The sequence below is a fragment of the Nannospalax galili genome, unplaced genomic scaffold (genome assembly GCF_000622305.1).
Source record: "Nannospalax galili isolate Female #2095 unplaced genomic scaffold, S.galili_v1.0 scaffold330, whole genome shotgun sequence".
Lineage (NCBI taxonomy): Eukaryota > Metazoa > Chordata > Mammalia > Rodentia > Spalacidae > Nannospalax > Nannospalax galili.
This window is the reverse complement of record NW_008329640.1, coordinates 2,094,123-2,109,700: the sequence shown is the minus strand read 5'-3', so window position 1 is coordinate 2,109,700 and position 15,578 is coordinate 2,094,123. Positions and strand designations below refer to the sequence as shown.

The window sequence follows — 15,578 nt, the reverse complement described above, 5'->3', positions numbered from 1 at the left end:
CAGTGTCAGGAAAGAGATCTTCCCTAACTCACTGTGACCCAAACAATAAGGAGTTTGTCTTTGATGACATGAGGCCTAGGGGGTGGTAGGTCCAGATTCAGCAGATCACTGGCTTAGGGATCTGGGCTCACTCCTGATACCTTTGACTTTCTTGTTGAGATTCCAGGATGACAGTTCCAAACCTGTGTCAGAGACCATCAGAGGCAGGAATTGAGGACATTTTCTCTCATTTAGAGCAAGAAACCTTTTCCAGAAGCCCCCCAACAGATGCATCCTCACCTTTCTTTTGCCATAATTATGTCATATGTCCCTGCCCAAGCCAGTCACAAGGGGATAAGTGCTTAGAGCTATCACTAAGAGTTATGAGATTCCTCAGGGGCATAGCGAGGAGTTCCAGGGTCCTGAAGAGCATGATCCAAAGTGACAGATGACCCAGAGGGACAGACTTAACAAAGGAGAGTAGTAGAGTAGGGATTGACTATTGGGCAGGCATCTGCCATCGGGACAGACAGCAGGAAGTGTGGTCAGTAGGTGGATCTGGTGTGGTGCAGGGGTGGGGTGGGACTTGGAAGTTTGGCCTATGGACTATAGAGCTAGACTTGGTTAGTGGACATGATTCAGCTGGGATTAGCTGCTTGGGCTCCTTCTAGGCCTGGCTTAAAATTGGTGGCCAGGAAAGAAGACTTGGAGAGTCCATGGCTCCCCTGAGTTCACACTGATGCTGCTTCCAGGGTCTGCCTAGGAGCTAGGCTGGAACCTCCCACTTGGGCGGTCAGGCCACAGGGCCCTGATACTTGTCTTTGGTGAGTGCACCTCATGGTGCCAAGGCGGCTATGCTAGAAACTCTCGCCTAGAGCTCAGTTACGTTCTTTGGTCACAGGCTGCCCACACTCTTGGCACCCTGATCTTCATTTGCCACACCAACAGTTCTCATGTCTCCTTGCTGATGCCCAGGACTCAGAGATCCGCAGCAATGCGGCCAGCTACCTGCCTGAGATCAGTCAGCTCCTCAACCACGTGCCTCGCCAGATGCTGCTCATCCTGAAGACGAATGACCTCCTGCGCAGCATCGAGGCCACCCTGGGTACTCGTGCCAGTGCCAGCTCCTTCCTCAACATGTCCCGGTGCTGCATCAGGGCACTGGCTGAGTGAGTGTGCTCCTATCTTGGCCCCCTCCCAGTTCCAGGGTCTGCCCCATGGGTTCTGCTTGGTCTCCACTTTCCCCACTGGTCTATGGGTTCCTACCCAGGTTTCTCAAATTTCAGATCTCCCTGAAGGGAACATTAGCAAAACTAGCTGCAGTGAGCTGGCAGGTGCCTTGAGGTAGTGCCTTTGGGTGGCTTCAACTGCTCATACTTTGCTAAATGGTGGGATCTAGGACTGCCTCCTCCCAGTCTAGCTTTCCAGGTGGTTCTTTCCTTCACTAAAATTTGAAGTGGTTTATGAGCATCTCAGCTCATCCAGTTGTGTCCTGGACTTGTGGTCAGGAATCCCCCACCTGACCCTATCTATCTCTGATTGACCCTGGGACTTGACTCCTAGGATTAACCAGGTAGTGAGGCCAGTGCTTATTATCTTGGAGATATGATTGTGATAGGGAAAGTTAGGAGGCTTTCTCAAGACCACAGAGCCTTCTAGATGTCTTAGCACCCTTGAGATACTGTTGATAAAGAGAAGCTTGCTTCTGCAGGGAGTGTCTTAAGGAACAAGGGCTCTAGGCCTCCAACTGAATACGGTAAATAGATTAGACAGGCTGTGATCTGGCAGAATGCTTTTTCCCCAGAGAGGAGGCCTGGCTTGTGGTAACACCCAGCCTTTCCATCCTAGGGAGCTAGCAGATTTGACCACATAGGTCATGTATCCACTACCACATACAAGATTAGATTAGAGTAAAATATGCTGACCACTGAAGGGTGGAGTGTAGTTTATTCTTCCTTTGAGGGCTGAAGAAGTCAAGTTTTGAGTAGTGGAAGTTCTTGGATTGGGGGTTCAAGGGGAACCCTTGGGGTTCTTCTGAGGAAAATTGTCTTTTGGGTAAGAGATTTATTAGAAGAGTTATTAACAACATGGACAGACAGACATACAGCAGCATGTGGGGGCGGTTCTGAAGAGATAGGAGGCCCATGTGGCAGAGTATGGGTCCTTTATAGGTTTCAGAGGAAGGGTGAGAATTCATATTACGCTGGCCTATCCTAGGCTATCCCCAATTCTCAGGTGGCAGGGAAAGGGGAGGGGGTCCTTCATTTCTGGGAAGGGATATGTGAGCCTGAGGATTATGGGGGAGAAGGAGCACATTTAGTAAAGGTGAACCTGTTATATGATAAAGGATGTGCCCTCTGATGTCTTGGAAACTGGTAGCCTGAGCCTGTAAACTTCCTTGGGGAAATGAGACTTCTGGAGCTTGCTAACCTGGAATCCAGGCACCTGGGGGAGTCTATTAGGGGTTATAGATTCCCAGACAGGTTCCCGGTAGGAGCTTGCCATTTCCTTACAACAGCTGTGGGAAAGAGGTTTCTGTGGCTTGATCAGCCGCTAGCCCTAAACCTAACAGGCAGGGCATTATCATAAATGCCAACTTTTATCTTGTTTTATTTTTGGTATAGAGGAACTGAACTGGACTGACCTGTGAAGTCCCCAAGTCCCCCAGGTGTCTTGACACCTAGAAGATTCTTAGCCTCAGGAAGTGTGCAGAAGCTTTGGCTATATTAGAGTTGTGGGGAGATGGGATTCTAGGTTGGCATTTATTTACCTCAGAATGTTCTACCAGGTCAGAGTGTCAGAGCCTTGATACCATGCGATTTCAGTGCTTTGAAAAATCTCCTTAGGGATATTTGAGTCCCCCCAACTCCTGACTTTGAAATGGTCTGGTCAGGTAACCAAGTGGTTCTCAAGATCAAGGAGCTGGTGAGTTGACCAGAGCCACCCATCATCTTTGATTTTTCTTCATGGTACTGAGCTGGTGTGTCTCACCTGTTTCTTTCTTCCCTCCTCCTTTCTCGACCCTCCTCCAGGCATAGGAAGAGGAGTACCTGCTCATTTTTCAGAAGGACCCAGATATCTTTCGGCGAGGCCATTAGCCTATGGCAGATCAACCTTTATGAATTCCTGCTGCGGGTGAAGGGCTTGAGGCTGGCCTGCTGGGTCTCCACCCTGCTGTGTTGGCTGACTCGGGTTTCATACTGAGTGTGGCTTTCATTCCTTCCCCTTTCCTGGTATCTTTTTATACCCCATTCTTTCCTGACTCAACCCCCTTACCCGTGTCTGTGCCAAGGTGACATGTGGCCCCACGGTGGTCATCTGTGGTACCATCATGCTCTGCCTTTGGAATACCCCCTACTGAAGCCCTGCCTCAGGGCCCTTGGACTGTGCCGGGGAGTGGGTTTCTCTCCTCCAGGGAGGGAACGTAGCAGCTCCTTCTCCACTCCTGTATGTGCTGTTGGCTTGGCCATTGCCATGTCTGTGAACCATTCTATTGTCAGGATGTACCACATGTGCCAAGGGGCACATTTAACTTGTAGGAAATAAGTGGGGTCTTGGAACTGCTAGAGAGCAGGCACCATGTCCTTACCACATCACTCTTGGAGGTATCCCTTCTCAGTGAGGCAGGCTGCATCTGAGGGCAGGCCATATGGCTGTGGGTTCACGAGGTCATGGTGACCCCTTCAGTGTTGTGTATTGCGTTTCAATAAGCACCTTCAAGGTTGAAGGGACTGTCTCTTCTCACTCACTGGCCCCATTCAGACTCCAGGGATTTTTAGTTACCCTTCATAGCTGCTTCCCTGGGAAACTCCCAGGTTTCCTAGGAAGGTCTAGGAGAGCAAAGTTGGGCTTGGTTGAGGGATTTCTTTACTAAGTTGGGAGCAAATCCACATGGCCAGTGGTAGACCTGAACACTGTGTGTGCTGGGACCTTGCTTGATGTCTTTCCCCTGTGATCCATGGGGAAACTTCCCTGGGAAACTCCCAGGTTTCCTAGGAAGGTCTAGGAGAGCAAAGTTGGGCTTGGTTGAGGGATTTCTTTACTAAGTTGGGAGCAAATCCACATGGCCAGTGGTAGACCTGAACACTGTGTGTGCTGGGACCTTGCTTGATGTCTTTCCCCTGTGATCCATGCAGGCTGTAAGACTCCTACTACAGGGCCATGTCTTGCTCCTTGGAGACTTCTCCTGCCTTCCAAGTCCCAGATTTGATTGGCGGTGTCAAGAAGCACAAAGCTGGCAACAAGAGGCTGAGGCAGTACACCAGGCTCTGTTTCCCTGGGCTCCCACTTGTTTCCCATGACAGGAGCACTTGCCTTGTTCTACAAGTTGGGTCCTGATTTGCCCTCTGGTTCTCAGTCAGTGAATGATATTCAGGTCTGGGATCACACCTGGTCCTCCCCAGCCTTTGGAGACAAGTCAGTCTTCTTGCTGAAATCAGTCACCACGGCTCTGCCCATTTTGACACCTCCACATCATCTGTTTCTACTCTATCGTACCCTGTGTCAGCACTCACCTCCCCCAATTCCATCCTCTGCTCCTATGTCGTATGGTCTCTGTGTCTGTGAGGCCCCAGACTTGGCAGGTCCTAGCTCCATGGTCACCTGTGCTCACAATAGTAGCCACATTCGAGTCTCTGATCTTACCCCACACCATTCATAGCAGCAGACCCTCCAGAGCTGAGCCTCATTCTCTGTTCTCTTTGTTCATGATTCAACAAGCAGATTTTCTACTGATCAGAGACCATTTGCGTTCCTTTATTTCCTGAAAGAATTAATTGTTCTTAGTGACCAGTTGGATGTACTCAGGGACCTGGGAGAATAATTTACAAGCACTGTTATTAATCATGAGGATACATGCTGCATATTCTATTTTGTATCTTTTACAGCCACTGAAGTAGATATAAACATCCTTTCTGCTCAAGGTAATAGTTACTTGCTTTTTACCTTTGGTGTAATAGTTAGATTCCTCTGACTGGGATTTAAAACATGACCATGTTCCCTGTAGTCCTGTACCCAGAACAGTTTCCAGGGAAAGGAAAGGGGCGAGCAGAGTCTGGGGGTGCAGAGCAGTTTGAAAATTGAGGAGTAGGTTGATGTTTATTAGTGACTTCTGTGGGCGAGAGGCCAAACGAGGCTCTGTAAATATGTTATACTGTTGAATTGTCCCATCAGCTCTGAGGAAAGGGGTCATTAGCTTCATATCACATAGCTCAGAGAGGTTTAGTACTTGGCCTGTGGTCACACAGCTGCTGAGTGATAGCCATGCTTGGCTTTGATTCTACAGTGCCATAGATGAGGATTATACTTGCCACTTGTGTGACTGAGCTGTGTGCCTCTAAGATCTGTACCCAGTGCATGGCTCTTCTGGCCTTCTGTTGGCGCTCCATAAGTATGCAGGTACTGGGAGTCTTGGAGTACTTTGTGGTTTTCAGGAATATTGAAATCTGTTTGAAAAGCTGCACATGCGCTCATCCCCTCATAGGAGGTACCCCTTGGATGGCCAGGTTAATTTCATGAATGTTTCTTGTCCACAGCAGGATCATAGATGGTCTGCCTCGGCATTGCATCCCCTAGGGGCCTTCCTACTACTGTGCAGAACTCTGATCCCAGAAAACCAGAGCTGCTCTAAGAAGCCTCCAAGCTAATCCTGAGCAGTCAGGCTTGTGGGAGGTTTGCTGCAGTCCTCGTGTGGGCCAAGGTGGGAAGTGTAATGGGGGAGGGTAGTGGTCAGGAGCAGGACCTGGGCTCTGAGCGGAGGCTGGGGACTTGCAAGGTGGGATGAACAAAACCAGAGTGGCACATTCCTGGCAGGGGGAGCATGGGGTGCATGCAATGTGGGAGGGCCTGTATTAAACCAGGCCTTGAACACCAGGTAACCTGGTACTGCTGCTTCCACAGTGTGGCAAAGAACCATTTGCTCAGCAGGCTTCTTACCCACCCCCTTTTCTCCTTTCCTCTTCCTGTTCTTCCTTTCCCCTTTCCTTACCCTTTGCTCCACCCTGTCAAACCTACACGATCTTGACTGAGACCTGAGAAGAGTTTGTGGGGAGCCCTGGGAAGAGTCCATGGGAAGCCCTGGGCTGTCATGTCTGTTTTCCAAGGTCACTGCCTTCCAGTCAGGCCTGGCTGCTCCTGGAGATGCCATGGCAACCCAATACCAACCTGTTCCCCCTCTGTACCAGATTGCCATGTTATTGGCCAGCACCACAGGGATCATGAGGCACTTCCGCACTGCTCTGCCTGTGACTTCCTCGGCTTAGAACTCTGACTTTTCTTCCCAGTTTTCTCTTTCCTGGGCATAAGAGAAAGGATCAGGTTCTTGAGAGCAGTACAGTGGTTGGTATCCGGTCTCTCTGGCTCTTCCTTTTCAGCTCCCGAGGACTCCCCTCTTCCTGCAGGATCTTTATCCAAACTTTCCTGTGCAAACCAGTCACTTGGGGTTTTATTAAGGCAGGATTCTGCCCCTGTGAGCCTGGAGGTGGCTACATTAGTGACTGGCCTCCAGGGAATGGTAATGCTGTAGACCAGAGAGCATACTCAGGTGTAAGGCCTGAGAGTAGTGACTCTGGGGTTGTGGCTCTAGGATAGTCACCTGTCCATCATCTGGAAAGTGGTACTGCCCAGACTCATTGAACCAAATCCTGGCGTGAGTGCACCAGTTGCTTTAACCATTCTTCCAGGGCATCCTGATTTTGCAATCTTGGCTCTAAAGTCCTTCCTCCATGGTTGTCAGTGCTTTCTGCACAGCACAACCCTCTCCACCTCCTAGAGCCTTATGTGCCTGACCTCCTAAGTGAGTTGTTTTGAATGCTAGCTAAGCACTTTTCCAAATTCATTGTTAACTTTTTATTCTGAAATAATTTTTAGATTTCTAGCAGAATTACAGCTAGTGTAGAGGGTTCCTTACAAACCCATCACCTCTCTTTCCTTAATGTTAACATATTGTCTGTACATCAGTACATCAGCCTATCTGGACCTCTGTTCTTCAACTAGAAAAGTAGAGAGACTAGTGCCTGCCTTGTAGGGTTGCTGAGAGGATCAGGTAAGGTAAATACATAGTGTCCTTGGAGAAGGTAAACCACTCAGTAAGTGCTCAATAAGTATTTATTTATTTTTTGTCTTTGAGACAGGGTCTCCCTGTAGCCCCAGCTGGCCTGGAACTCACTTTGTAGACCAGGGTGGCCTCGAACTCACAGAGATCTGCCTGCCTCTGCCTCAACCACGCCCAGGTCTCAATAGGTATTTGTTAATAGCCCTTGTGGCAGACATAATTTCTAACCCCCTCCAGTCTTGCCTGCTTTCCACTTAAGAGGCTGAAAAAACGAGAGCTTGCTTCTCAGCCTCCCTTCTGGCTTTGTGGACATATGACATGAGTGGTGAAGGGAATCTTGGGGAGGGCTTCTGGAAGGTTTTTCTTTAGACATTGATCAGGACGTGGTTTGTGTTGCCACTTCCTTCCAGCAGGGGAGGCTGGTGTGTGGTTTGGGAATGTCTGGAACAATAGCAGCTATTTGTGACTTTGAGACAATAAACACAATATATTTTATTGAAGTGCTTGTGGACTGAATTATGTCCTTTCTCCCAGTTCTTTTATTTGTTTGCAGTTTATGCGTATGAATGTTTCGCCTGCCTGTATGTAAGTGTACTACATCTATGTAATGCCCATGGAAGCCAGAAGAGGGCTTTGGATCCCTTAGAACTGGAGTTATAGATGGTTGTTAGCTGCCATATGGATGCTGGGAATTGAATCCCAGTTTTCTGAGCCATCACTCCAGCCTCTCCACTGCACCTGCATACAGTTCTTAAGTGGAATCCTTACTTTCAGTGTGGCTATTTGATGATGGTTCCTTTGCTGGAGTAATGAAATCTAAACAAAGTCTTAAAGGTGATTGTTTTAATCCTGTAGGGTTTGGTGGCCTTACAAGAAGAGTAAGAGACACCAGAACCCCCTCTCCACCTGCACAGATGAAAGACATTTGAGACAGTGAGAAGGCAGCTGTTCACAGGTCTGGTAGAGGCCCCTCTGGGACCCATCCATGCTGTCCCTTGCAGGGCTTCCAGAACTGTGAGGAATTAATTTTTGTTGTTTAAAGCAACCTGTTTGGGGCATTTGGACATGGCAGTCTGAGCTAATACAGGCACCGAGCAGCCCCTGCCAGATACTGGGCAGCCCCCATGCCAGAATTTGGTGCCTGTTAGGACCATTGCCACACAGAACTCAGGGGTCTGCACTAAAGCTCATCACACATGTGGTGCAAAGCAGAAGGATTCCCATGGTAAAGGGCTCAGGTTCCATCTCAGTAGGACCTGAGTAAGGGACAGAGAAGTGGCTCGTTTTCATTGTGGTCAGGGGTGTCTCTATGGCTATTTTTGAGAGCAGACACAGGATATGTATCTACTATAGAAAGTGAGATTGGGGCGGGGTGGACAGGATTTTAGAACACAGGGAGGATCCCCATGCCCTGTAATCAAATCAATATGCCTGTGGCTTGGGGTGGCATCAGGAGGCTTCTGTAAGGTCTCAAGGATCCTGGCCATTTGTATTAGGTCTTTTAAATTTTTATTTCTTTTTTTGTAGCTGCTCTAGAAAATTCTCACAAACTTAGGAACTGGTGTACAAAACATAGATTCACTATCTCCTAGTCCAAAACTCCAGGCACTGGTCAGGCTGCAAGTTCTAATGGGGAATCTATTGCCAGGGCTCTCCTGGGTCTTGAGGCTGCCTGTAGTCCTGGTGGTGGCTGCATTGCTCCTTGCTTTCATTGTCATGTCTCTCCTTTGACTCTCCAACTCTCTCCAGAAAGAGTGTTGTGATAACTCTGGAGACACTTGTCTAACCCAGATGAATTTCCAACTGTCAAAAGCCTTGATAGAATCACATCTGCAAAGTGCTTTGACCATGTAGGCTGACATTTCTGGGTTCTGGGGACTAGGATGTAGACATCTCTAAGTCTTAGTCTGCCTCCCACACTGCTGATAGTTTTGTTTTGAGTGGAAGACAGCTATCAATAAATTATAAAAAAGCAATAATGTTAATAAAAATAGCTAGTACCAAGCACTGATTACATGTTTCCTCTCCATGGCTCCAGCTTTACTTATGTGACAGTTCTATATAGTGGAGGGAACAGCTTGATCTACTTTGGACAGTTGGATACACTGTGCACAGAAAGTGCAGGCCTCTGCTGGAGGCAGTCACAAGCCAGTAGTAGAGATAGGCTTTGAACCAAGGTGGTCTGTAGCCAGGACTTGGACTCAGCCCTTGCTTATATGCTGGAGTGGATGGCATGACCTGAACCTGGTCCTGCCCAGACCATCGGAGGTGGGGTCCTTTCTTCTTCCCATGGCCTCCTCAGCTTTGGGACCAATGAGTACCTGCAGAGGATGCAGCTGGGCAGGGCTCACCCAGGCCCTAGGCAGATGCCAGGACTCTTGGGCTACTGGATGCTGGAATGCGACCTTTCTAAGAACTCCCTGTAAGCAGAGTCAGTATTATCAGAAATGCAATTTTGCTTTCTAGGAAGATAGAGGCCATCTTGCTTTTTTTACTTCTTTCCCTTCCCGCAAATATTCAGGGAAGAAGAACAAGACTGATGGAATTAGGAGGAAACCACAACCATTCTGAAGGCTCGAATGCACTGAGTGAGTTCCAACTTGGAGTGGTTCTCATCCATACATCTGATGGCAGATGTGCCTGTGGCAGCCACTGATCCTTTCCCTCCTTCTGCTCTGGCTTTGGGTCTCTGGAAGTGGCCAGCATCACCACCCTGACTCAAGCAACTGGAGGTCAGGCCAGTCCTCCTAGGTCTGTCACCAGGTCTCTGAGCTGTAGCTTCTCTGCTGTGGAATGGCAGTGGCTAGCTGTCTGAAGGTGGCCTTTCTCCACAGGCTTTGGTGAATGTGAACGGACAGAGCTGCTTAAAGTGACAGGGAAAAGCAACACTAGAAACACAGTAGAACGCAGGATAGCAGTAGCAGCTTTGATCTCCATCTTCTACAAGCCATGGGGTAGATGCCCAGCCACCCTCTGACTACAGAGATGGCTTCTGGCATGGGCATGTGCTGCCAAGCAGACCTTCCATCTGGAGCTGTGGAGAGTGACTATCTCCTCTGGGGCACACCCCAGAGGGTAGCCATGGACTCTGCCTTTCCGCAGGCCAGATCCACCCTTCAGTTTTCAAGTATGTGAACCAATAAACCTGCAGTCTGCCAACCTGCAATCTGTCACTCCATATTTTGTCTAAATTTCTTTAAATTGGTTATCTGTTTTTGAACAGACGAAGTCCCTGCTTGTCATAGTATTACCCTGAGGGGCCGTGGATCCATGTTGGAAGATGGGGGCAGCCTAGAGAAGCCTAGAGAAGAATCCCTGTGTGGGGATAGAAAATGAAGATTCTGCAAGCTAGGGATTCCAGAGAGCCTGCAAGAGCAGACAGTTAAGTGGCCACACAGTCTCACTGTCCTTGCTGTTGAAATGAAAAACTGGGGCTATGGACTAGTGTGCTTTTTGTACCAGCTGAGACCCATGCCATGCCAGATACCAGCTTTGTATGGTGACCATGGCTGTTTTGTAATAACCTGGGGCGCGGGGCGATTAGAACTGGCCATTTGGCTGAAATAGGCTTAATCTTTCCTATTGATTCTGCTTGCTGCTGTCCACACAGGTGATCTCCAGAGAGCTGGTAGGAGCAATTTCCTTAATCACAGTATTACTTGATACAGACATCCCTGGGAGCAGTTAGCAAAAGGGCAGCCTCCCAAAGGTCTCCTCCCAGCACAGTGCACTAGTCTCTGTGTGTACCATTGTTTAGAGATTTCCAACAGGCCCATATTCATGGTTTTCAGATAATAGACTCACCCCTAATCTGTGGCCTGACTCTGCTTTTCAGTAAGGCCAAGTCCTTTGCTTTCTGCCTTGGTGACAGATCTCAAGTCCTAACTTCTCTGGGGAAATTCCCAAGACTACTGTGCCCCTGCTGACATGCCTCCCAACCCAGCTCTCCTGATCCTCTTCTCCATTACTGTCATCCATCCTTACCTGTCCCCTGCCTGTGCCATCCCCAGAGGCTAGGGCTTATGATACCTTTCTGTCTGGGCCTTCTATATCAGGACAGTCAAGGTTAAAAATCAGTCTTTCTTTCATGTGTGGCCGTCTACACCTGCCTCAGCCTCATGTGTGGCATACTTTCCCTTCAGTGCCAGTTTCTTGGATTTCAGGTCAGTCAGACATGGTGTTGCCTTGAAGGCCTCATACAGGAGCTGGCTTTGGTAAGATGGTTTCTGCTGGAAGGAGGAACAGTGATGTATTAGTTACTTTTGCTGTGGTAAAACACCACAACCAAAGCAACATAAAAGGAAGAGTTTATTTGGCTTATAGTTCCAGAGGGATAAGAGTCCATCATGGTGGGGAGGCATGGCAGGAAGCAGCAGAAACAGAAAGTTGAGAGCTCACATCTTCAAACACACAAAGGAAGCAGAGCGAGCAAGCTGGAAGTGGGGCAAGTATGTGAACTCTCAAAGCCCATCAACAGTGACATGCTTCCTCTAGATAGGTCACACCTCCTAAAGGTTTCATGACCTTCCCCAAATGACACCACCAGCTGGGGACCATATACCAAGTGTTCAAATTCTTGAGCCTATGGAGGACATGTCTCATTCAAGTCACCATAAGTAATAAACGGGCTTTATGATCCATGGGAGAGAAAGGGCTTTTGACATGTCCTAAGGACCAGTGGTGCCAGTTGTCAGCTCTACTAGGAAGAGAGATTTGAGTAAACAGTCTCTGTAGGATCAGATTGTCTCAGGACTTCATTTTGACCAAAGGGTGTGTATTCATTGTCCTATTCAGTGACCTATTAGCAGTCACTTACCCCAAAGCCAGGGATCTCCCTTTGACCTTCACAGTGTCCCCTCTGTACCCCACACACGACCTCCTTCTGTCTCTTCACACTGTCCCCTCTGTACCCCACACACGACCTCCTTCTGTCTCTTCACACTGTCCCCTCTGTACCCCACACATGACCTCCTTCTGTCTCTTCACACTGTCCTCTCTGTACCCCACACATGACCTCCTTCTGTCTCTTCACACTGTCCTCTCTGTACCCCACACATGACCTCCTTCTGTCTTTTCACATTGTCCCCTCTGTACCCTACACACGACCTCCTTCTGTCTCTTCACACTGTCCCCTCTGTACCCCACATGACCTCCTTCTGTCTCTTCACACTGTCCCCTCTGTACCCGACACATGACCTCCTTCTGTCTCTTCACCAACTCTCCTCTACTTTTCCACCCCTATATGGTTCAGACCTGGTCCCCCGTGGCCTCCTCACCTCCTTTCTTGACCCACCTTTCCCCTACTTCATTCCCTACCAAATTGCTCTTATTCAACTGACCTAAAGCCTGCTTGCCTACAGGCACATAGCCAAAACTCTAAGAATCAATTCTTTCAAAGACCATTTTGCCTGAACTTAAATATTCTTGAATTATTTGACCCCCCCCATTATGTCTTGCTGATTTCTTTTCATTTTAAAGATTTTTATAACCAGTTCATGAAAGATCATTTGACTTAATTTTGTATTTCTAATAAGTATTTATTACACACACAGCTTTTGTGAATGATTATTTTGTGTTTTTATGGATATCTTTTTCTTGGTTACCTGCTTTCATTAACTTTAAAGATAACCAATATTGTACTTAAAGACACTTTCCTCAAAATATAGCTGCCCTAGCAATAAGTATTCAAGACATTAATTATAATCAATTTTGTATGCACAGTGTCATTAAAGTTCCTTAACTAAGGGTACATTAATTTATGGTGGGGAAAATGGTATCAGTGTTGAGTTTTGTGGTGCATGCTGTTTCATGAATTATAGACCCTGATGGTTCTTGGGTGTCATACTGCAGGTTTGCTACATCTCCTTACAGCTAGTGACTGGAATAGAGTGTATTCTCAACTTGTGTGGACTGAGTGAATGAGGGGATGAGATGAAGACTCAGTACTGTCCTTTATTCCAAAGCAGTTCACCCCATGACTGAACTGTAACCAACTGCAGAAAGATGTTCACCTCAAGTTTTATACAGGGCACCTGTTGGAATGAAACAGACTGGCATTGAGAGAATGAGTGAATGCTACATCTCCTTACAGCTAGTGACTGGAATAGAGTGTATTCTCAACTTGTGTGGACTGAGTGAATGAGGGGATGAGATGAGGACTCAGTACTGTCCTTTATTCCAAAGCAGTTCACCCCATGACTGAACTGCTGCTAAAACAGATATGCCCCCTTATGGACACTGGAAATTCCAGAGACTGATCACTGCATCCTTTTATACAGAGCTGGGGTATGGCCCCAGAATCCTTCCTAACACAACATGCCAGTTCCCTGCCACTAATAGACTGGTGTGGCATGTGTGCTCCATTTTAGCTCTTCTCTCTAACTAGACCACTTTCTTTGCTGGGATGGACTTAGCGCTCTTATAAGTGAAAGGATAATGGCCTGGTTAACTTCTCCACCGTATCAGAACATTCCTGTCTTTCTGTGATGAGGAGGAGAGATCTCGGTCTTGTTGGGAGGCTCTGTGGTGACATTTCCTGGTTTGGAGGATGTTGCTACAAATGCTGTGTGGCTGTGCCTTCTGCAGGGAGTTTGATCTTCTGGGGTATGAGGATTCATCCTGAGTCATTTGCACTGGAGCCCAAAGGAGTTCTGAGTAAAAGCCCATCTCCTTCCATGGTGCCCAACTGCAGCTGTGGGGCTGGAGAAGATCACTGATGACAGCAACAGACCTGTGAGTGCTGACCAGCTGGCCACTTAGGGGACACCTACCCTCCCCTCTCTGATTTCTTACCTGTCAACTAAGGAGCCTGGGTTATATCAGTGGCTCCCAGAGAAGCTTCCCCAGAGGCTTCATGGAACGGTGTGGGCACATTTTTGGTTACCATAATGATTGGGAGAGTGCTATTGGCGTTGACTGCTGGGGTCATGGATGCCAGATGGCTCTCTAGGACAATACAGTCTCATTCAATAAAGAATTCTCCTGTGACCTGTGTAATTTTCCGACGCACCCTGGAATAAGCACACAGCAAAAGTCCTATTTATACTAAACAGAATCAACAATTTACCCATGTTTTGCACCTTCAGGCAAAACATTCTCTGTGTGGTTTTAACGCCTGTTGAATTTTCCAGGAATTCAAGGACCATGAGGGCTGGCTTGTTTCTTTGGAATCATTGCTCACCATTTTAGGAGGGCCACATGGAACCTGCATTTGAATGGCCAGTGCAATCCACCTGTACCAGTGTGCCTTGCTTCAGGGTGGTAAGGGGCATTACTAAACATTTGTTCATCAAAGGGTATGCTGGGTTTCATTAGACCAAAACCCACTAGTCTAAAGAGCCCCAAAGATCCTTTTGAACTCTGACCCCTTCTCAGTGAGAGTCAAAAGGAGATGCAGATGGCATGAAGAATGGAAAACAAGCAGCCACAGAACTAGTTTAAGGCAAACTAGTTCAAAATGCTCCCTAGTCCAGCGGTGTCCATTGCTGACACTGAGCACCAGTGTACAACCCAGGTATGGGAATGAAGACCTTCGCTCTGGACTCTGAGTCCAAATGGAATTCAGGATCAAAGCTCACTAGTTCTTATAACTGTGATTTTTTTATTGTTAAGTGTTTTACTATGATTTTTAAATTGTTGTTAATTGTTATAACCTGACTGAATGTGCCCCTGCCCCCAATTACAAATGTTGAAATCCCAATCTTCAGTGTAATGGTATTTGGATGTGGGGTCCTTATGGGAAGAAAAATGGTAATTAGGTCATGAGGTAGAGCCCCATCCATAGGATTAGTGTCCTTATAAGGAGAAAGAGATAAGGTCTATCAGCCTTGTAAGGATACAGGAGAAGGTAACTGTAAGTCAGGAGACTGGTCTCCACCAGATATTGATCTACTGGCACCTTGATCTTGGAACTCCGAGGCCTCAGAACTATGAGAAATACATATTTGTTGTTTCTTCTACCCACTCTATGGTATTTTTGTTAGAACAGCATTACCTTAAACAGCAAGGCACTTAACTCAAATATGTGTCCCCTGTATGTGGAAGCATTGCACATGGCTCCTTTTATTCCTGGTCTTCCCTCTTGCCTTGTTTGCATGATGCAATTTGAATGGAATTAAACTTGAACAGCTCCAAATTATATAATTAATTACATTCAACTTCAATTACAATCACTAATTGATCCAACCCTGCTAGCACAACACTTTCATTATTTGGCACACAATTATTGAGCGCCTACTTTGTGTTGAGAATAAAGGAGGAAATGGTCAATTTCTCTTGGGGAGGGAGAGTGGGGAAAGGTGGAATTGTCGAGAAAAGCTATCTAGGGACAGCTGGCTATGGTCAAGGATTTTGTGGGGAAAGAGGGAGATGGGGAAGTTCTTTTGGGCTCCCCACCAGTCACCCCTAAATGTATGTAAAAATCTTAAGTGGGCCACACTCTGGGATTAGGCAGGTTGGTCTTGGCACCAGATGATGCAGGCTGTACTCCAGGTCTCTCTGATTTCCTTTCATTGACTTAAATAATTAGTTAATAGACATAAACTGTGTG

At 47.4% G+C, this 15,578-nt stretch overlaps 1 protein-coding gene across 13 annotated transcripts in view; it reads left to right on the top strand.

Annotated features, from left to right (window-relative positions):
• Positions 1-15,152, top strand: part of Adck1 (aarF domain containing kinase 1) — a 130,973-nt gene extending 115,821 nt beyond the window's left edge. For 4 of the 13 annotated variants that reach the window (XR_003850627.1, XR_003850622.1, XR_003850614.1 and 1 more), the window contains 6 exons: positions 955-1,148; positions 3,012-3,794; positions 3,967-5,677; positions 9,552-10,157; positions 10,254-10,411; positions 13,616-15,152. Coding sequence is in view for 2 of the 13 variants with exons in the window: in XM_017799845.2 (XP_017655334.2) it covers positions 955-1,148; positions 3,012-3,183 (366 nt within the window). In the remaining 11 variants the exon portion in view is untranslated. The other 9 variants (XR_003850619.1, XR_003850618.1, XR_003850615.1 and 6 more) reach the window with 9 other exon arrangements.
• The last annotated feature ends 426 nt before the right edge of the window (positions 15,153-15,578 follow it).